The sequence below is a fragment of the Trichosurus vulpecula genome, chromosome 4 (assembly GCF_011100635.1).
Source record: "Trichosurus vulpecula isolate mTriVul1 chromosome 4, mTriVul1.pri, whole genome shotgun sequence".
In the NCBI taxonomy this organism is placed as follows: Eukaryota; Metazoa; Chordata; class Mammalia; order Diprotodontia; family Phalangeridae; genus Trichosurus; species Trichosurus vulpecula.
Genome location: NC_050576.1, coordinates 77,624,324 through 77,646,775, shown reverse-complemented (window position 1 = coordinate 77,646,775; position 22,452 = coordinate 77,624,324). Strand labels below are relative to the sequence as shown.

The 22,452-nt window shown below is 40.9% G+C and overlaps 1 protein-coding gene across 1 annotated transcript in view; it reads right to left on the bottom strand.

Moving 5' to 3' along the window:
- Window positions 1-22,452, bottom strand: part of RGSL1 (regulator of G protein signaling like 1) — a 111,934-nt gene that overhangs the window by 71,902 nt on the left and 17,580 nt on the right. Inside the window, exons 3-7 of the mRNA XM_036757679.1 lie at window positions 17,945-18,019; window positions 17,095-17,224; window positions 15,548-15,652; window positions 14,240-14,401; window positions 11,965-13,010 (exon numbers count right to left, since the gene is read on the bottom strand). Coding sequence (XP_036613574.1) covers window positions 11,965-13,010; window positions 14,240-14,401; window positions 15,548-15,652; window positions 17,095-17,224; window positions 17,945-18,019 — 1,518 coding nt within the window. The remainder of the gene's footprint in view (window positions 1-11,964; window positions 13,011-14,239; window positions 14,402-15,547; window positions 15,653-17,094; window positions 17,225-17,944; window positions 18,020-22,452) is intronic.

Genomic DNA, 22,452 nt, shown 5'->3' with positions numbered 1-22,452 from the left:
TGTCTAGATAAGAAGGGAGAGCTCTACCTATCCCCACCTGGTAAAAAGGAAGGAGGGGGGAGGGGCAGCAGTTACTGGGATTTAAGTTTTACTGAAAAAGAGAGAACAGCAGGGGTCAGAAACCAGCAGACCTCCAAACCTGGCTTTTTAAAGTCAGGAGAACTGATCTCTAGTGATTGGTTTTCAGGATAAGATTAGAATTTGAGATGTGGGTCCTGATAAAGTTTTGATTAGTGAAACTTGCCATCTGATGTAAAAGAACCTGCCCTCTGGGATAAATGATATGATGCTGCTTTTTTATGGCAGGTCTCTCTAATCAAAATAAGTAGTTGGTGATAAAAGGAAAGGTGTTTGTCAGAATCTGTTACTATTGCGAAGTGAAGTTGTTGTACCCAAAGACCTAGAAGATTTTATGGGGGAAAATGGAAAATTTGATTAATGAAAATATGTGAAATCTTGCTGTTTTTAGTCAAATAACTGGGTAAATTGGTACTCTTGTATAGTCGTTTGAAAGATAGCATTCTTTCTAAATATCAATGGGAGTAATTAGATAAAGGAAAAAAGAAATTTGTGAAATAAACATACAAATATAATGTTGAATTATTATCCCATAGACTAAGGCTGGGATTTAAAGTTACTGTATATCTACGTGGAATAAGGTCCTTAAATGTTTCAAAGAGATGTAAGAGTAATTGGGTATGAGACATTTTAGTTTGGGGAAAAGAATTTCAGTGTAAGTTTCTTAGGTAAGTTGTAGAATACTTTTGCATTGATGGGAAAAATTAAATGTGGCTGTTTGGATTTGAATTCATTCCATGGTTTAAAATGTAAGATAAAGTTAGTGTTTGAACCTATCATATTTATCTGGTTCAATTCTTGAAGTATATCTCATTCTTTCAGATCTGGCATAGTTAGAGGAGAATAGAAAAGCCTGGGAAACTGAGGGAAATGTGTCAGAGCAATAACTTATGATCTTAATGGGAAGATTTTATGAACAAGGGTGGAAGTACATGCAAGCAACTTAAGGCTCACTTTAAGGATGTGCCTTAAGCAATGTGAGATTATAGTCATATCTTAAACTGATTATTGGAAGTTGCTATTCCAAGACTTGATGGGACTATTAAGACTGCTTCTGAGTCTAACAACAGGTGTGAATATCAAGGAAGGCTGTCTGAGCCACTGATCTCTGATGCCAGCAGCCCTGTGAGGGGCAAGTATGAACTGCCGGTTTATGGGAAGGTCGAGAGGGCAACTGTTGTGCATATGCTGAGGTGGGACTCTCTTGGTTTGATTCCTTAACTAAAACCTGGCATACTTTAAGCCTGGCTCAATGTAGCTTGCAGTTTGACACAACTTCTGCCTGGAGTTGACAGGAAGTTACTATAAGTTTAGTCCTTAATCTCTTAGTGGCAAATTTCCGTAATCAGAAGGTTTCGTAAGTACAGTAACAAATCTATTAAAATAATTGATTATGGAACATCTTAGGTTATTATAGGACTGGGACTAGTGTTCCTGTATACAGTCCTGTATACGTTAGGGTCCTTTAATTCTTTGTAATAGTATGGAGACAATTAGGTCAAGGGCTTGTGAGAATGTTATTTTGTTACTTGGTTAATATCGTGCTTGTATAAAGTTTTGTTACAATTATTAATGTTAAAAGAAGACTGGCTTGTGGTTTATTTTGTGAATGCCATCAAAGAAACATGGCATAACTAAAAGTTTAAGATTTTATATGTACTGTGTTAAAAATTGATTATTGTATTTATGTATGTACTGTTATTAATTCCTCAGTGAAATTTCATCCTCCTGGTGAGGAAATTAATAATGGATTAATGTAAAGTATAAGAAACTGGGTTCTGAAGTGAATTTCTTAAACATGACAATTGGCCAAGGTTCCAATTTTGAATTTGTAAAAGTGAGCAGAGTATAAGGATTAGAAATGGCAACTTAAAAATTGTGCTAAGGTCACTTTTGTAGGAGCATGGACAAAAGCTGGTTCATACCAGAAGACAAGAACAAGAAGATTCTGAGATGCTGTGCTGGAGATGGCTGGAACAAATACCAAGGACCAGAGGACTTCATTGGTGATGTTCCCTGCCAGACAACTGTATCAAGAGAGTTTTGAATCTTAAAGGGACAATTACATTATTGTTTTCTTTTGGGTCTCTGCATCCGTATTTATAAAGGGGACTGCCCCCTTTGATTTGTCAATGTGTCAATCAACCCTTCCCATATTTACTTAAAGGGGTGATGGTTAAGGGGAAGAATTCGGATGAGAAAAACAGTATGGGAGTATTAAAGATGTGGAAACAAAAATTTGAATAAAAGAAGAGGAGGAAATTGTGAGAAATGGTGGAAGCAGTTTTGTTTCCACAGAGTTGAAAGTATCCCTCTCCCCCCACCCCAGCTTTAGCAGAATGTAAGTCAGGTGAGTGGTTAGAAGAGCTGTGATCTAGTAGAGACCAGGTTTCTGGTCAGGTGAAAGGTTAAAGGCTTGTATGCATGCTTAAATGAGCCATTTGAGGAGGGTGTGATTTAGGCAGTCAGGGGGTTGCATCTGGCCAGTAAAAGCCTGGCTGGAGATTCGAATTAGGAGCCAATAAAAGGACTGGCATTTGTCTGAGTCCCTTGTACTTTGTTCAGTAATCATTTATTCAGGAGGAATAAATGTAAGATATAATTAAAATCTTCTTGGCCTTCCAAAGAGAATTGTTTATTCCTAGACAATGTAAGTATGTTTCTAACAATAGAAAGGTTTGTGTAAATTAAGTGAATAAGTTTTTAGAAAATCTAATTGGATACTTGAGAATTTCAAAAATTAAAGAGAAGTAGAATAATTTTTGAATTGCTGTGTGTTTTGAAATTATAAGTTTTGGGGCAAATTATGTGAGTCTTACTCATTTTTGTAATAGACGATGTATTTGAATTTTTGAGAACTATTTTGCTTCTTGACCACACAAGAGAAGCTTATTTAAGAAAGCAACTTGAAATGTATATGATATTTATTTAGAAAAATTCTTTGTGATACTTCTGTGAATAATATACCAAAACTTAACTGTTATTTTAATGGACCAAGTTTTTGTAAAATAATTGCTGAAAGCATCTTATGCAAGTTTTAGTGCTTCCATCTTTTGTAGGGAATAACAGAATTGGAACAAAATAAAAGGAAGTTTAAGGGAAGGAAAAGATAGCTTGAGCGTGTTGACAGAAAAATTTGAAGGTACTTTTGACTTTGTTTAAATGGGAAGGTTATGTGAAACTTAATGTGTTTATTTTATTGGTAACTATAGTAAAAAAAATTGTAGCCTCATTTAGAAATACATAGGAGAAAGTTATAGAGAGCTAGGGGTAAACTGAAAGCAATGGGAACTACACTCTGAGATTTTAAATGTTGCCATTAGAAACACCCAGATTTGAACTAAATTTAAGTGTGCTTAAAAGCGTAATTGGGATAGATTATAATCTAATGTCAGACTGCCACTTTCAAAATATTTGGCAGTGGAATGACTAGAGATAGAGGGCCCATAATATCACCTATTATTAAAATGGTAAATTCTTTTAAAAATCTGGATTCTTTTGGGTTATAGGTTTAATTGCTGTACATTCAATTGTTAAAAGAATAATTTGAATTGCTTCGTTCATTTGCAAATTCAATAATGTTTTTATTGTGATTTTAATACATCAGGAATCTCTTTAAAATTTCCTCCTTTCTGAAAAGCAGAGTCCTAAGATCTTACCAGTCCTGTTAACAGTTTAAAGCTGTCCTGAGATGTCTGAGAGATATCTAATATCTAAGAAGTTATTTCTAAAAGACCAGATGGTTACAAAGAGCATCTGAGGTTCAAGATGAAATGTGCTGATTAAATGGGAAAGGGGTGGGGGTGGGGTGGTGCAGATAAATCCCAATCTATAACTCCTTAGTGGAAAGATCTGGCTTTTGGAGCAAGATCTTGCCTTTCCTGCTCAGTGAAACTTGGGACTAAGGTACTTAATACTGTCATGGTCCAGCAGCTCATCAAACTTCTTGATGCCTCCCTTGGTCAATGACAGAATTAATCTTGATGAAAAGGGGGAATGTTAAATGCAGCTAGCTATGAGCTGACCTTGCCCTAACTCCAGAGCCTGAGTTTGGTTAAGTTGGTCCAAACCAGTGGAAAAAAAAAAACAAGTTGCCCCTGGAACCAGCTGTTGTGATCAGATGCTACCACTCTCCATCCTCCCCAGCCTTTGGCTGTTTTATAAAACAATTTAATCCTCCCTGTAGCTGCCCCACCCAAGCACTTTTCTCTGTTGAAGTATATTTAAACCCTGCCCTTTCTGCCCCTTGTGGGCTCTCCTGCAATTCCCTTGCCTGCATTAAAGACCCTTGTTATTACTTTGGTAGTCCTCTTTCTTTCAGGTTGACAACTTGTGAAGAAGATGGAGGCAAGGGGAAGTAACTCACCATGAAAACATGAATGACATAGTGCTGCAAGACTTGTTTACATTGTGCCAAAATGAGCTAGGGCGGATGGCACTGACATGGCTGTTTTGGCTCAGGCTGGGGACAAGAGGAAGACTAAAGAAGGGACAGGATCACTGTTCCGGATGAACACAGTGAAGAGAACGGATGTTGAAGAGCGAACGGTATGACCTAATTCTTGGTATGCTTATGGTTTTGTTTTTTGTTTTTAAATGAGGACAATATTTGAACTAGGAAGGATAGACTAAAAGTGGCCAACATCTACATCCAGAGAAAGAACTATGAAGTATGAATGCAGATTGCAGCACACTTCATGCTCACCTTCCCCCCCCCTTTTTTTCTCTCTTTTGTTTTTGTTTTTGGTTGGTTTTTTTTTGGTTTTGTTTTTTCTTTCTGATGATTTATTCCATGGGTCATAATTCTTTTCCACAACTTGACTAGTGTGTAAATTAATTCAATGCGAAGTTATATGTGGAAGTTATATGGGATTCTATGCCGTCTTGGGGAGGGAGGAGGGGAGGGAGGGAAGAAAATCTGGAACTCAAAATTATATAGAACTGAGTATCGTAAACTAAAAATAAAAAGAAATAAATAATTTTTAAAAAAGGAAGAAAAAAAAAAGAATCCCACCACAGGGGCAAAGCCAAGATGGCAGAGTGAAAGGAGGGATTCACCTGAGCTCTACCCCAAACCCCTTCAAATACCTTTAAAATGTGAGACTGAACAAATTTTAGAGTGGCAGAACACACAAAGAAAGAGAGTGAGGCAGATTTACAGCCCGAGACAACCTGGAAGGTTGATAGGAAGGGTCTGTTCCACCAGGCTGAGAGAGGAGGGCAGTCTAGCACAGGCTGAGCTGGCACAGACCCAGCCCCAGCAGAGCCAGAGCAGACCTACAGGGACTGAATCACTGGCAGCAGTGGCAGTTTCCAGACTTCTCAACCCACAGATTTCAGAGGCAACTTAGAAGGTCAATGGGAGGGATCTATTGGAACTGGGTGAGAGAGAAGCACAGTCTGGTGCAGGACAGGCCAATACGGCCCCAGGAGCAGGCCTTGGAAATGACTGGATCAGTAGCAGCAGTGGCAGCAGCAGCTGCTCCTGAACTATAAGCCCACAGATAGAATGTGTGAAAATCACCTATTTCAACTTACTGGAGCCAAGATGGCAGAGTAAGCAGTAAGTTGCTCTCACCTTCCCTTATTGACCTTGAGAAAACCAGGGAATATTGCCCCAGGAAAAATCCTGAAATAGTGAAGCCAGCAGAAGGAAGAGTGCAGGAGTCTTTTAGCTCAGGAGGCTAAGGGGATTAAGGGAAAGGTCCCTCTTACTGTGGCTGTAGGATACCAGTAAGGAAGGGAGGTGTCCCGGTAAGCCAACAGCAAGACCCACTTCAGCAGACCAGCAGGAGATCCTGGGCCCCTGGGTGGTGGAGCAGGCAAGCACCAACACCAGCCACAGACCAGCTGCCACCACCGACTCCAGCTTAGCACCAGGTAAGCTACCAGCCTCCAGCTGCCAGCACTTGAGGCCCCAGCACACAAAACCGGTAACCAGGCCCCTAGTCACCAGCACAAGAAGCCTGGGACTCTGGCCCCTGTGTCCCAGAAGTAGAGATCAACTTTAAAAGCTAGAAGAAAGGCAAACAACATGAGCAAAAAGCAATAATAAAACAATGACCACAGAGAAGTATCTTGGTGGCATGGAAGATCAAAACACAAATTCAGGAGAGGAAAACATTGTCAATATGCCCAAATTCAAAACCTCAAAGGGAAATATGAACTGTTATCAAGCCCCAAAAGCCTTCTTGGAAGAGCTCAAGAAGGATTTTAAAAGTCAAATAAGAGAGGTAGAAGAAAAATTGAACAATTCCTTTTAAAATACAATTGACAAAATGGGAAAAAGTACACTGAAGAAAACAACTCTTTAAAAAGTAGAATGAGCCAAATGGAAAAGGAGGTACAAAAGCTAACTGAAGAAAACAATTTGTTAAAAATTAGAATTGTGCAAGTGGAAGTCTAACGACTCTATGAGACATCAAGAATCAGGCAAATAAAATCAAAAGAATGAAAAAAAGAAGAAGAAAACATAAAATACATCATCAGAAAAACAATTGACCTGGAAAATAGATCCAGGAGCGCGAATTTAAGAATTGTTGGTCTACCTGAAACAGTGATTTAAAAAAGCAGCCTGGACAGCATTTTTCAAGAAATTATCAAGGAAAATTAGCTTGAGATCCTAGAACCAAAAGGTAAAATAGTTATCAAAAGAATCCAGTGATCACCTCCTGAAAGAGACCCCAAATTTAAAATGCTAAGGAATATTGTAGCCAAACTCCAGAATTATCAGTTCAAGGAGAAAATACTGCAAGAGCCAGAAAAAAAAATTCAAATATCATGGAACCACAGTCAGGACTACACAAGACATTGCAGCTTCCACCTTAAAAGATTGGAGGGCTTGGAATATATTCTGTAAGGCAAAGGAGCTTGGATTACAACCAAGGATCAACTACCCAGAGAAACTGAGCATGATCTTTCAGGCAAGGAGATAAACACTCAATGAACACTCTGATAAAAAGATCAGAGCTCAACAGAAAATTTGATCTCCAATACAAGACTCAAGAGAGTCATAAAAAGGTAAACCAGAAAGAAAAAATAAAACAAAACATGTTATTCAAGAACTCCACCACAAGGTGAGAAGGATGGGAAAGCATGACCCACAGCAATACCTGCATTTGATATCTTAATATTTTGACTAATTGTATTTGCTAACTCATTGTTAATTTCTTTTGTTTTAAGTCATATGATTACCCTTTATATTTGGTTGGTTAAAAAAAAAGTGGCAAACAAGGAGTGATTAAAAAGAGTTAACAGGAAATGGTTAACCCAAGTGAAGAGACTGAAAGAGAACCCTTAACTACCCTCAAATGACCCAAATGAACTACATCTCACAGTACTTAGCGAACTGGATAAATGTGATTGCTAAGCTGCTACCAGTGATTCTCGACAAATTAAGAAGAATAAGAAAAGTACTACTGAAGGGCGGAGCCAAGATGGCAGCCAGAAAGCAGGGACTAGCATGAGCTCCCTGCTGAGCCCCTACAAAAACCTAAAAAAAATGGCTCTGAACCAATTCTAGAACTGCAGAACCCACAAAATAGCAGAGGGAAGCAGGGCTCCAGCCCAGGACAGCCTGGGTGGTCTCTGGGTGAGGTCTATCCTGCACAGAGCTGGGAGCGGAGCAGAGCAGAGCCCAGCATGGGGGGCACGGACCAACCAGACCAGGAGCTGGGCGGAGTGTGCCCTAGCACCCTGAATCAGTGACCTGCAGCAGTTACCAGACTTCTCAACCCACAAACACAAAAGACAACAGAGAAGGTTAGTGGGAAAAGCTGTGGGAGCAGACGGAGTTCATGGTTCGGCTACCGCCCCGGGGGCAGCGGTGGTGGTGCAGCTACAGAACTACAGCTGCAGTTGCTTCTGGCCCCAGGCCCACCTGGTGGGAGGAATTAAGTGGCGGATCAGAGCAGGAGTGAAGAGCCTGCTGAAGATCTAAGCCCAGTCCGGGTTGGAGGTTCTTGGGGAAGGAGGAGTGCTGGTGTGGCAGAGCTGGTGCACCCCCCCCCCACCCCAGGCTTGGAACATAGTTCTCTTAACTCTACAAGTAGTCACACTCTGCTGAAAAACTCAAGGGTCAAGTTAGTTGGTTGGGAATATGGCCAGGCAGTGAAAACGCACCCAGATTCAGTCTCAGACTCTGGAACCTTTCTTTGGTGATGAAGAAGACCAAAACATACAGCCAGAAGAAGTCAACAAAGTGCAAGAGCCTTCACCAAAAGCTTCCAAGAAAAACATGAACTGGTCTCAGGCCATGGAAGAGCTCAAAAGGGATTTGGAAAAGCAAGTTAGAGAAATAGAGGAAAAACTGGGAAGAGAAATGAGAAGGATGCAAGAAAACCATGAAAAACAAGTCAATGACTTCCTAAAGGAGACCCCCAAAAATACTGAAAAATATACTGAAGAAAACAACACCTTAAAAAATAGACTAACTCAATAGGCAAAAGAGCTCCAAAAAGCCAATGAGGAGAAGAATGCCTTGAAAGGCAGAATTAGCCAAATGAAAAGGAGGTCCAAAAGACCACTGAAGAAAATACTACCTTAAAAATGAGATTGGAGCAAGTGGAAGCTAGTGACTTTATGAGAAATCAAGAGATTATAAAACAGAACCAAAGGAATGAAAAAATGGAAGACAATGTGAAATATCTCATTGGAAAAACCATTGACCTGGAAAATAGATCCAGGAGAGATAATTTAAAAATTATTGGACTACCTGAAAGCCATGATCAAAAAAAGAGCCTAGATATCATCTTTCAAGAAATTATCAAGGAGAACTGCCCTGATATTCTAGAGCCAGAGGGCAAAATAGAAATTGAAAGAATCCACTGATCAGCTCCTCAAATAGATCCCAGAAAGAAATCTCCTAGGAATATTGTCGCCAACTTCCAGAGCTCCCAGATCAAGGAGAAAATATTGCAAGCAGCCAAAAAGACACAATTTGAGTACTGTGGAACCACAATCAGAATAACCCAAGATCTAGCAGCTTCTACATTAAGAGATCGAAGGGCTTGGAATCCGATATTCCGGAGGTCCATGGAGCTAGGATTAAAACCAAGAATCACCTACCCAGTAAAACTGAGTATCATGCTGCAAGGCAAAATATGGATTTTTAATAAAATAAAAGACTTTCAAGCTTTCTCAGTGAAAAGACCAGAGCTGAATAGAAAATTTGACTTTCAAACACAAGAATCAAGAGAAGCATGAAAAGGTAATCAAGAAAAAGAACAAGAAAAAGAAATTGCAAGGGACTTACTAAAGTTGAACTGTTTTGTTTACATTCCTACATGGAAAGATGATGTGTATGATTCATGAGACCTCAGTATTAGGGTAGTTGAAGGGAATATGCATATATATTTATATGTTTATGTATATATGTATATGTGAGTGTGTATGTATGTATATATGTATGTATATATGTACGTGTTTATGTATACATATATATGTATATATATAAATATATATGTATATATAGAGAGAGAGAGAGAGAGAGAGAGAAAGCGGGCACAGGGTGAGTTGAAGATGAAGGGAAGATATCTAAAAGAAATAAAATCAAATTAAGGGATGAGAGAGGAATATATTGAGAGAGGGAGATAGGGAGAGATAGAATGGGGTAAATTATCTCGCATAAAAGTGGCAAGAAAAAGCAGTTCTGTGGGAAGAGAAGAGAAGGCAGGTGAGGGGGAATGAGTGAATCTTGCTCTCATCAAATTTGACCTGAGGAAGGAATACCATACATACTCATTTGGGTATCTTACCCCACAGGAAAAAAGGAGGAAGAAGATAAAAAAGGGGGGGATGATAGAAGGGAGGGCAGATGGGGTTGGAGGTAATCAAAAACAAAGACTTTTGAAAGGGGACAGGGTCAAGGGAGAAAATTCAATAAAAGGGGGATAGGTTTGGAAGGAGCAAAATATAGTTAGTCTTTCACAACATGAGTATTGTGGAAGGGTTATACATAATGATACACATGTGGCCTATGTTAATTGCTTGACTTCTTAGGGAGGGTCGGTGGGAAGGGAAGAAGGGAGAGAATATGGAACTCAAAGTTTTAAAAACAGATGTTCAAAAACAAAAAAAAAAAGTTTTTACATGCAACTAGGAAATAAGACACACAGGCAATGGGGCGTAGAAATTTATCTTGCCCTACAAGAAAGGAAGGGAAAAGGGGATGGGAGGGGAGTGGGATGACAGAAGGGAGGGCTGACTGGGGAACAGGGCAACCAGAATATATGCCATCTCGGAGTGGGGGGGAGGGTGAAATGGGGAGAAAATTTGTAATTCAAACTCTTGTGAAAATCAATGCTGAAAACTAAATAAAATTTGGCTACTGCTGCAAAAAAAAAAGTGCTGAAGGGTTGAAAATGAACAAATGTCCCCCTGCCCTGCCCCACTTTGTTTTTTAAAGAGAAGAGAGTGATGTTTTCAAATTACAGACTAGTGAACTTGAGTTTACTTGTGTCAACATTCCAAAGCACATTTACTAAAGGGATGGTTTGTGAGAATTTGGAAAGGGAAACCATTGTTATCATGAGATAGAATGTTTTCACTGAAAAAAAAGTTACATGATTTTATTCTATATATAAAAAGAATAGCAAATTATACATAACTTGGAATTTCATATGTAATCTTCCCCCGCCATTCTATTGTTATGGAAATGCTTGTTTTATTTCTTAAGTTCAGAATAAAATAAATTTTTTTTAAATTGAAAAATTTTAAAACAATTTTAATTTTAAATTTAATTTAAAATTTTAATTGAAGGCATTTTAAAAGCTGGTTTTAGACTAGCAGATGGAGAGAATGGCATCCCATATTTGGCTATCAATGAAACTATTCCTTCTATGAGGAATGCCCTCCCTGTCCATTTCTACTTGTTGAAATCTTACCCACATTTCATAGATCCACTTAAATTTCCCTTCTTTCATGAAACACTCCCTAATTTACCTAGTTGGAAATGGTATCTCCCTCTCTGAACACTCACGGCCCTTCCCCCTGTTTTTGTATCTCTTGTGTTCTATCGTGTCATGTGGGCATTTATGTATATTTTATCTTTTTTATTAGATATTCTCCTGTCTTACTTCTTGAGGGCAAGGAGCACACCATTCATGATATGTCTCACACGGCACCTAGCACAGTGCCTTGTATGTGGAATGATTTAATAATTGAATTAAATTGAGCTGGGAGCTGGGAATTCTAACTTAAGCCATTGTTTTTGGCCCTTGTCTTTTTCACTGTTAGCCTGAGGCTACTGGCTGATGTCATATCTCTAATGAAGTCCAGTCCTGTGGACTTGATCACATCACAGCTTAACTTTCTAATTGTAAACTAGTTAGTATGAAGCCTGAGTTCAGGCCATAGTGAATCAGTTTCCTGTCAGGGTTATCCTGCTATGACCATTTTCCTTTGTCTTCCCACCTGCTATCTGATTCTATGAACCCTGCTAGAGGATCTTAGATGTATAGACTGGGGTAGCAAGCCCCTTATTCAAACTGCCGTAGCTTTCTCAGGAGGAGGAATGATTTTCTTAAGCCTTCCTAGATGAGAGGAATACATGCTGAAGATCCTATGACAAGCCTAGTATATGAGAACATGGCTATACTAGGCCTAGACAATAAACAGTAACTGTCCAGGTGGACTATTGGTGAATTTACATTTGTGTACTTTCAGAGGGAAGTGAACAAGAGTGGCCTGCTGTACAGTGACCTGGAAGATTCAATGTATGTGGTAGCTTTAGGAAGCTCATTCAACCTTGTACCACCTTCCTCCATAGTTACAAGGAATTAATATTAGAAATAGTAGGAATACCATTGTTGGAATCCACCCACCGATGGAGGCACTTGTCCTTGCAAGGGGCCAAATGCCATGTGAGGTCTCAGCAGCCTAGCCTACCTTGCATATCTCTCTCTGTGCTTTGGGGATCCAGGGAATCACATCCCCAGAGGGCAGAAGCTCTTTCAGATGCTGGATGGTTTGAGGTTTGAGCGGCAGGATGGGGCCATTGTCCTCATTTAGATAGAGCTCACAGATGCGATTTCCGAGTGTATGCCGAAATAACAGATTGCCACCTTTCTTGGCACTGATGGAAATGGTCAGGAAGTTGTCCAGGTCCTTCCAGAGATGCAGGAGGCGGTTCTCCATCTTGTAGTGTTTACGCTTAAGGTAGTCTCCAAAAGGGTTCCCTGCACAGGAATCAGCAGTCAAAGCCCAGTGGAGGTATTCAAAGGAATAACTTTTCCGAATCACCTTCTTTAGGGATATCAGGGAGGGTTGGTTGATAACAGGGGTGGCATTACGTAATTTGGCTGTGAATTTTTTCTCACAGACTCCTTCTAGAGAAAAGGGCAGATAGGTTTTATTTTTGTCCACCTTGCTGTTGAAGGTTGTGGAACTGATGCTCTCCTTTACCTTCAAATCAGACAGACTGTCTTTAAAATGCAGTGGTCTCAGGGCACCCATCCGCACTATGAGTTTTGGTGGAGGACAGAAGACATCAGGGAAGCCTTGAAACTCTTCCTCATATAACTTGCTCTTTTGGGGTTGCAAAGTGTGTATGGTGGGCAGTTCAGATTCAACGGTCCATGTGCCCTGTTCAATGAATTGCCACATCTTCTTCTTGGTTTTCTTGCTGCAGTATGGCTTCCGGGTCACATAAAGTCTCCTGATGTTCATGTTAAGGGGGAGGTCACTTGGCAAGGAGTTGGTGTCTTCTTCTCCCTCCTCCTCTTCCTCCTCCACCTGACAGAGGCGGTCTTCATACTCCTGCAGCAGAGCCTGGCATTTTTCCTCCTTGGCCATGTTGATCTTGCAGTGCACGTAGAAGTTTGGGAGCCAGTAGCTCTGGATTTTGAACAGGGCCACTTTCTGCATGTGGCTCAGGATCTCCCTTCTGGTAGTGGACTGTTTGGAATGCCACACAGAGAAGTTCATCAGTGACTCTGGAAAGGACACAGACAAATAAAGGGTGAAGGTAGGATGATGACTTCTTTTTCAGTGTGAGGGGGAAGAAATGGAAAAGAGACAAAATAAATGATTGTTAATTGAAATTAGAATAAAAAAGTAAAGATATCAACTCCAAGTGCTTTTCAATATATTATCTTATTTGTTCCTTGCAGCCACCCTGGGAGACAAGGGGGATCCAAATGTTAACCCCATTAATTCCATTGGCATCATTTAACTGATGGGAAAAGTGAACCAGTAGTAGAGACTGTGCTTAGAGCTCAGATCTGCTGAGAGCAGTGGTGATGGTTATCTGGCCTGTGCCCAGTGTTCTGACTGAGCTATGGAGTGGAGAAAGGAACACATGTTATCCTTACCTTGCATAATGCAGTTTAACCCAGACTATTGAATGGATTTAGAGAAAATCCGAGGAAATGTTGAAGATTATGAAGAATCCCAGTCTTGAAGTCTTTTTGAATTAGGCATTGGGATCCCACATCCTTAGCTATCCAAATGCAGTAGATGATCACAGAGAGGACTTTCCTGTCCCGTGTTTCTCTAGTCAACTCTCAATCATCCGATATAAATGGGAGTGATCAGCAGTACAGCTAGTCTAAAACAGGAGGTGTTACTAATAGGATTTGGAATAAACCTTTAATGTATTTCAGTTGAGTGTGGGTATGTCTAGGAATTCCTTTCAGACAAAATGATGAAGCCACACTGGTTCAGGAGGAAGTGAGTGGCTGTTCATTTGCCCCAACCCAGAGTATAGTTACCTGTACCAGTCTGGGAAAAGGCAGCTCATCTCTCAGGCTAATGCAAAGCACCAGCTTAAGTAGATATGCCTTATTTCAGACCGTTTCTGCTTGGGCTCCACAGGTTTTTCATCATGCATAGAAAAAGACTTTGGGATAAAAAGTCAGCTATCAGCAGAGCAATTAACTAGAGAGCTACAGTAACCAGCAATAACAAGGAAAACAAGTGATGAGGTGGACAATCGAAAAATGATTTGAGGGGCAGCTAGGTGGCGCAGTGAATACAGCACTGTGTCTGTAGTCAGGAGACCTGAGTTCAAATCAAGCCTCAGACACTTGACACATGTATTAGCTGTGTGACCTTGGGCAAGTCACTTAACCCCAATTGCCCTGCCCTCCCCCCTCAAAAAAAAGATTTGATTCTATCGATCCCCCCATGGTTTTCCCATTTATGGTGCCTTTCAAATTCTTACTGATGTTCATATTGCAAAGAATCAGCACAGAGGACCCTTCCTGCAAGTGAGTGGCCTTCAGCACCAGGAGGAGGGACAGGTAGGTATCCTTCTGCTTATCATTGGTCTCATCTATCCCGAGCATTCTCTCAGCAATCATCCAGAACTCCACCAGCTCCTCCCCTGCAGAGCAGACAGCAAAGTGAGAGCACAGTCAACCCTCTGCATAGTAAGCATTGGCAGCCCCCATCCTGATATATTTTGAAGAATTGACACATCTACCTGCCACACAGCCTGGAATTTTACTAGGGAAAAACTTCTTGGAGTGAAATTGCTCTCTCTACAAAAGCCCCATTATCTGGAAGGAAATGTAAGGTATAGAGCCACAAATAGGAATTCTGGTGCCTGAGACAAATTCAGTTGGTGAGGAGAGGAACTCTTTTGGGGCTTGGGATCCAACATTCTTGCTGATCTTAGGCATCCACTGGAAAATGTGTGATGTTGGTCTCCAGTCATGGTGACCCGTGCCTGGTGACAGTCATGCTAGCAGAAGGGGCACAGAGGAGGAGACTGAGGCTCAGAGGTTCTGTGACTTGCCCAAAGTCACAGCTGAGTGCTAGAAATAGGAAGCAAGGTTTTCCTGACTCTGAGTTCAGATCTCCATCCACTGTCTTTTCTGCCTCTCCTCAAAGTCCCGAATGGAGCAGCAGAGTAGGAAACCTGAAGCAGCTAGCAGAACAGCCCCATATGCCGAGGAAGACAGGACAGGGGACAATGATAACTCTATGAAGGAAATTCAGGACATAGTCTGTCCAGTCTTCCCTTTCTTGTTTCTCAGAACACAACAGCATATGCTGAAGAGGTTGAGGAGGCCATGGTCATGGCTGAGGGTGGCAGAACCCAAACCAGCAGTCTGGGATGCAAGATTCTAACTGTGCCACCAACAGAGAAGTGGAAAAGGGAGAGACTGAGGTCTTAAGCACTGCTATCCCCTCCCTGGAAAGGGCTCAGGGTATGTGTGCTGGTTCATAATCACTCCAAGGAATTTCAAGCATAGAGTGGAAAGAGACCTGTTTTGTCCTCTTTCTACATGACATCAACTTCCAGGAAGTTTTCCTCCATAGGCTTACATAAATCCAACTCCAACCCATGGGTTGACAAAGTGGACTCACTGTGTTTTCATTTTCTTAAATCTTGATTAAAAGAGGCATTGACACCCTTATTTTGTATCCTAGAACTGCCCCCTCCACTGCAATTTAATAGAAAAGAGGAGATGGAGGGAAAGAGGAGGGACAGAAGGAGGTCACAGGAATAGCTATGGGAACCCACCTGCTGTGCCACTGAGGTAGGCACAGAAGCGCCACATTCCCCGGACACCACCAACACATTTGTAGAGCAGCCACTGGTCTGCTGTCTTCCATCTCATCATCTTGGCTACCAGAAAAAGCTGACAGTGAGAGGATGGTCCCTGACCCCCCTAGCAGCTTTGCAAATAGCCAATCTCCTCCTAGCTGTGGCCAGTCATCTCAGCCCATTAGACCACTGTGCTCAGGAAACCAAGGTCATAGCTTCAAATACCGGAAACAGTCATTTCTAGAGTACCCAGATATTGGGGGCAGCTGCCTTGAGAGGCTTATGTACCTAAGTATAATCATCTCATGAATTCCTTGAAATAAATGGCTGGCATTATCCCTCTCCTCCTCCACATGCTGTCCTTTGCTGACTGACCATTTTTCCTATTCAAGGTCGCCTTTGATGTTGATTTTTTTTCACTCGATTCCACCTAGATGTACATGTATCAAAGGGGTTAATACATTGTCACTTAAACTGGCTGTGCTAGGGTTGGCCCTGAATCACTTTAGCTGTGGTCAGATCAATGGATTCGAGCATGTACTCTTGAAAATAAAGTTGAACGTTTGACCTCTGTCTGTGAAACAATTTTTCCAAACATGCTTTTAACCCTGGCTAGACTGGTTCAGGAAGCCACATCTCCTGTCTTGTAAGTCCATTACTGCAAGCAGAAATCTATAGAAGAGATCTTAATCCTTATTCTCTCTCATGAAGACAGGGCCTTTCATGTGCCAGCTTCTCCAAAGGCACCCATAACATAGCAATATGAACATACGGACCCTTAAGGAAGACTATTGGACATGGAGTTCTTGGTGGGAAGCCTTGTGGCCTCCCACTGTATTTTCCTTGTTTGCTTTTATCTCCTTGGTGTCCATCATAAAACAATGCTGGACTCTTCCCCTTAGATATCTGGCTCCTGTCTCTTCTACTCACTTGCTTGATGCTTCAATGTTTAAGCAATTGTTGGATCTTCAATAATTTGAAGCCTACCATTTAAATTCAGTTTTCTCTTCTTGGCATTCGGTGCCCTCCACAGATTGGCACCTCTGTACCTAGCCTTCTATCACCTCATTTCTCATCTCCATGCACTCTATGGAGTCAAACCGAAATATTCTATTTACTAAACATGAACAAAAACGGAAATCTTTTTTCATGCTGCTGTCTAGGACTGGAATGTCTTCCCTACAACTATTTGTCTGTTGGATTCCTACTGACTCTTGAATAGTCCCACTTAAATACCACCTTCCCCATAAATATTTCTTTGACCTTTCCTGTCTATAATGACCTGAACCTTTTTACTTCCCATTAAATGTTTTTTTGCTTCCTTCTAATGGACTGTACCATACATTATTGTTTCTTAAATTATTTGTATTTGTATCTTACACCTTTACATGACTGTAAGTTCCTTAAGGGAAGTAACCTTGTGTCTGCTAGCCTTTGTATCTCTCCCTGCATGATGAATAGTGCTCTGTACAAAATAATTGTTTAAAAGTTGTTCAGTTGAATTGAAATTGAATTGTGCTCACCACCCTCTGGGGATTTGATGAAACTGATGAGTTCCTTACAGAGCATGTAATGGTGACATAAGTTGGTCTTGCAGAAATAAGGTAATCTGTATTTTTCCAACCATGTCAATAAGCCTTTGTACTTGGCAATCTAGAATTCAAGAAGGACAGGAATAGAGGAGAACATAATGGCCATTGGGAATCTCCCCCACCCCTCTGAGAATGGGGCAAATGACAGTCCTCTCCCTCTCTCCCTGACCAAGCTGGATCCCACCAATATTTGCAAATGGATACAGAGGGTGCTGAAGACAGTGCAAAGAGGGGAAACTCTAGTCTGGGTTTGAGGTTGGCAAAGAGGAAGCTGTATTAGGAAGGAAGAAAAGTAGTAGTTTGAGCTCCTGCAATGTTCTTCCATTTTCATATTCATTTCTCTGAATGTGTTAAAGTTGTTTAAATAGTATCTGTTGTCTATATGAAGAATGGACCTTCCTTCCCAAAACATCACTCCATAGCCACCCCTTCCCACTCCCTTCAAAAAGTATTGTTTTCCCCTATTAAACTCCTTCTGAGAAGGCAGGGTCTTGACTTTTGTATTTATATGCACAAATCTTAGCCAAATACCTGTCAGGTAGTAAGTAAACTCTTAACAATGGGGTAGCCAGCCTACTGGTGAGGAACCTCTCTGTATATATTAGGAGAATTGTTTACCTGGTTCAACATTGGTTGTCCTACCCCTCACGTGCCTTCAACTTGCCTCAAGTTTTGTCCCCAACCTTCTCCCCCTTTCTCCAGCCACACTTTAACTTACCCCTAAATCCACCCCCCACCCATAAATCTATTCCATAATAATGAAGGCTAGAGGTTGACCTACCAAACTATGGGGTAACTCTGGCCATAGGGTCCACTGTAGATCTTGAACTATATAAATTGGCATTTGACCAAAGACCTGCAAAAGAAAGACAAGAATCCAGCCAGCAGAATGGAGTTTCTCACCCATATGTATAAAATACCTACTCTTTACAGAGCAGTGTTTCTTGGGGCCATGCTCAACTGTTTCAGAAGATATCCTCAAGACATTTCCAGCTTAACAATACTGAGCCCTAGAACAGAGTAACCTTGCAGATGCAAACCCCAAATTGACCAGCCCACTGTGTGTGTTTGTGAATGTTTTAACTAGTTCTCTTTCTTATCCAGCCTATATATGCAAGTCAGTCAGCCAGTCAATCAGTCAGTCACCAAACATTTACTAAGCACTTACTGTTTGCTAGGCACCATTGTGCTATGCACTGGGGATATAGAGAGAAGCAAGTTTAATGGGGGAAACAACGTGTAAATAGCTAGGTGTGTACAAAATATATAGACAGCAAATGGAAAGCAATTAGTGGGGGGAAGCCAGTAGCAGCAGATGGGACCAAGAAAGAACTGAAGAATGTAGGGTTTGAGCTGAGACTTGAAGGAAGTGAGGGAACTTAAGAGGTAGAGGTGAGGAGGTAGAGCATTCTAGTCATGGGAGACAGCTAGCAGAAAGGTATGGAGATAGCCTCATTCAGCAGGCAAGTTAGGTTGGATTGCATAATGCACCAAGGGGAGTAAAGTGTAAGGCTGGAAAGAATAGAGTGAAATAATTTTCTGGGCCAAGGCAACTTAGAAAGTCAGCAGAAACTTCTGCCTCACTCAGGTGAGGAGCACAGTCCAGCAAAGGTGGCGTCTGGGCAATCCAGCAACAGGACTCACCCTAGCAAGCCAGCAGTGAGGTCCCAAGCCCTGGGACAGGCCAGAAGCAAGGCCCTGTTACCCTGGCACAAGAAGCTCAGGACAGTGCTCCCTCCACCCCAGGAGCAGAGCCCAACTTTAACATAAAATTAAAAGTCATAGTGTATAAATTAATTCAATGCAAAGTCATTCGTGGTAGTTATATGAGATTCCATGCTGTCTTGGGAGGGAGTGGGGAGGGAGGGGAGAAAATCTGGAACTCAAAATTATGTAGAACTGTCTGTTGTAAACTAAAAATAAAAATAAATTAAAAAAAATTAAAAGTCATGAAGTAGGTTAGAGCAAACAAACAAAAACAAAGCAAAAACCTGACCATAGAAAGTTTTTATGGTGATAGGGAAGATCAAAACACAAACTCAGAAGAGAATGACAATGTCAAAATGGCTGCCTGTGAAGCCTCAAAGAAAAATGTGAATTGGTCTCAGGCTGAGAGAGAGAGAGAGAGAGAGAGAGAGAGAGAGAGAGAGAGAGAGAGAACTCCTAGAAGAACTCAAAAAGGATTTTAAAAAATCAAATTACAGAGGTAGAGCAAAAACTGAGAAAAGAAATGAGAGTGATGTATGACAATCATGAAAAAAGAGTCAACAGTTTGGTAAGGGAAGCACAAAAAATGGAAAAAGATGTACAAAAATCTACTTAAAAAATAATTCCTTAAAAATTAGAATTGGGCAAGTGGAAGCTAATGACTCCATGAGCCATCAAGAAACAACAAAACAAAATCAAAAGAATGAAAATATAGAAGAAAATGTAAAACATCTCATTGAAAAAAAATGACAAACCTGGAAAATAAATCCAGGAGAGATAATTTAAGAATTATTGGAATACCTGAAAGCCATGATTTAAGTAAAAAAAAAAAAAGGCCTGGACATCATATTTAAAGAAATTATCAAGGAAAACTTCCTGGTGTCCTAGAACCAGAGGGTAAAATAGAAACTCAAAGAATTCATTGGTCACGTCCTGAAAGAGATCCCAAAAGGAAAACCCCTAGGAATATTATAGCTGAATTCCAGAGCTTCCAGGTTAAGGAGAAAATATTGCAAGCAGCCAGAAAGAAATAATTCAGATATCATGGAGACATAGTTGGGATCACAATATTTAGTATCTTCTACATTAAAGGAATGTAAGGCTTGGACTATGGTATTTAAGAGGGTAAAGTGGCTACAACCAAAAATCAAGACTTCCGGGGGTGGAGCCAAGATGGCGGCTAGAAAGCAGGGACTTGTGTGAGCTCCCCACCAAGTCCCTCCAAAAACCTATAAAAATGGTTCTGAACAAATTCTAGAACTGCAGAACCCACAAAATAGCAGAGGGAAGCAGGGATCCAGCCCAGGACAGCCTGGATGGTCGCTGGATGAGGTCTATTGCTCACGGAGTAGAGGGGAGCGAAGCTCAGCGTGGGAGGCAGCAGGACCAGCCAGACCAGGAGCCTGGCAGAGCAGGCCCTAGCACCCTGAATCAGTGAGCTGTGGCAGTTATCAGACTTCTCAACCCACAAACACCAAAGACAACAGAGAAGGTTAGTGGGAAAAGCTGGGGGGGGGGACAGAGTTCATGGTTCGGCCACCACCCCAGGGACAGTGGGGGAGGTGCAGCTACAGAACTACAGCTGCAGTTACTTTCAGCCCTAGGCCCACGTGGTGGGAGCAATTAAGTGGCGGATCAGAGCAGGACTGAAGAGCCTGCTGAAGATTTGTGTCAGGTCTGGGTTGGTGGTTCTTGAGGAAGGAGGAGTGCTGGGGTGGCAGAGCTGGCTATATAGCAATAGCTCTGAAATCAATGGCATATCCCCTTAAGCTTGGAACAAAGTACTCTTTGCTGTGCAAGCAGTCATGCCCTGATGAAAAACTCAAGAGTCAAGTAAGTTGGCTGGAAACATGGCCAGGCAGTGAAAACGCACCCAGATTCAGTCTCAGACTTTGGAATCTTTCTTTGGTGAAAAAGAAGACCAAAACATGTGGCCTGAAGAAGTCAACAAGGTCAAAGAGCCTACAACAAAAGCCTCCAAGAAAAACATGAACTGGTCTCAGGCCATGGAAGAGCTCAAAAAGGATTTGGAAAAGCAAGTTAGAGAAGTAGAGGAAAAATTGGGAAGAGAAATGAGGATGAGAGAAAACCATGAAAAACAAGTCAATGACTTGCTAAAGGAGACCCAAAAAAATACTGAAAAATATACTGAAGAAAACAACACCTTAAAAAATAGACTAACTCAAATGGCAAAAGAGCTCCAAAAAGCCAATGAGGAGAAGAATGCATTGAAAGGCAGAATTGGCCAAATGAAAAGGAGGTCCAAAGGACCACTGAAGAAAACACTACTTTAAAAATGAGATTGGAGCAAGAGGAAGCCAGTGACTTTATGAGAAATCAAGATATTATAAAACAGAACCAAAGGAATGAAAAAATGGAAGACAATGTCAAATATCTCATTGGAAAAACCACTGACCTAGAAAATAGATCCAGGAGAGATAATTTAAAAATTATTGGACTACCTGAAAGCCATGAACAAAAAAAGAGCCTAGATATCATCTTTCAAGAAATTATCAAGGAGAATTGCCCTGATATTCTAGAGCTAGAGGGTAAAATAGAAATCGAAAGAATCCACAGTTTGCCTCCTCAAATAGATCCCAAGAAGAAAACTCCTAGGAACATTGTCACCAAATTCCAGAGCTCCCAAGTCAAGGAGAAAATACTGCAAGCAGCCAGAAAGAAATAATTTGAATATTGTGGAAAAACAATCAGGATAACACAGGATCTGGCAGCTTCCACATTAAGGGACCGAAAGGCTTGGAACGCGATATTCCGGAGGTCAATGGAGCTAGGATTAAAACCAAGAATCACCTACCCAGCAAAACTGAGCATCATGTTCCAAGGCAAAATATGGATTTTCAATAAAATAGAGGACTTTCAAGCTTTCTCAGTGAAAAGACCAGAGCTGAACAGAAAATTTGACTTTCAAACACAACAATCAAGAGAAGCATGAAAAGGTAAACAAGAAAGAGAAATCATAAGGGACTTACTAAAGTTGAACTGTTTTGTTTACATTCCTACATAGAAAGATGATGTGTATGATTCATGAGAACTCAATGTCATAGTAGCTGAAAGGAATATGCATATGTATATATATGTGTATACATATATATATATATACATATGTGTGTGTCTATGTATGTATATATGTAGGTGTATATATATACACACACAAGGGGCACCGGGTGAGTTGAATACGAAGGGATGATATCTAAAAAAAAATCAATTTAAGGGATAAGGAAGGAATACATTGAGAGAGGGAGAAAGGGAGAGATAGAATGGGGTAAATTATGTCGCATAAAAGTGGCAAGAAAAAGTGGTTCTGTAGGAAGGGAAGAGGAGGCAGGTGAGGGGGAATGAGTAAATCTTGCTCTCATTGGATTTGACCTGAGGAGGGAACACCATACACACTCAATTGGGTATCTTACCCCACCGGAAAGAAGGAGGAAGAAGATAACAAGGGGGGATGATAGAAGTGAGGGCAGACAAGAGGAGGAGGTAATCAAAAACAAACACTTTCGAAAAGGGACAGGGTCAAGGGAGAAAATTCAATAAAGGGGGATAAGTTAGGAAGGAGCAAAA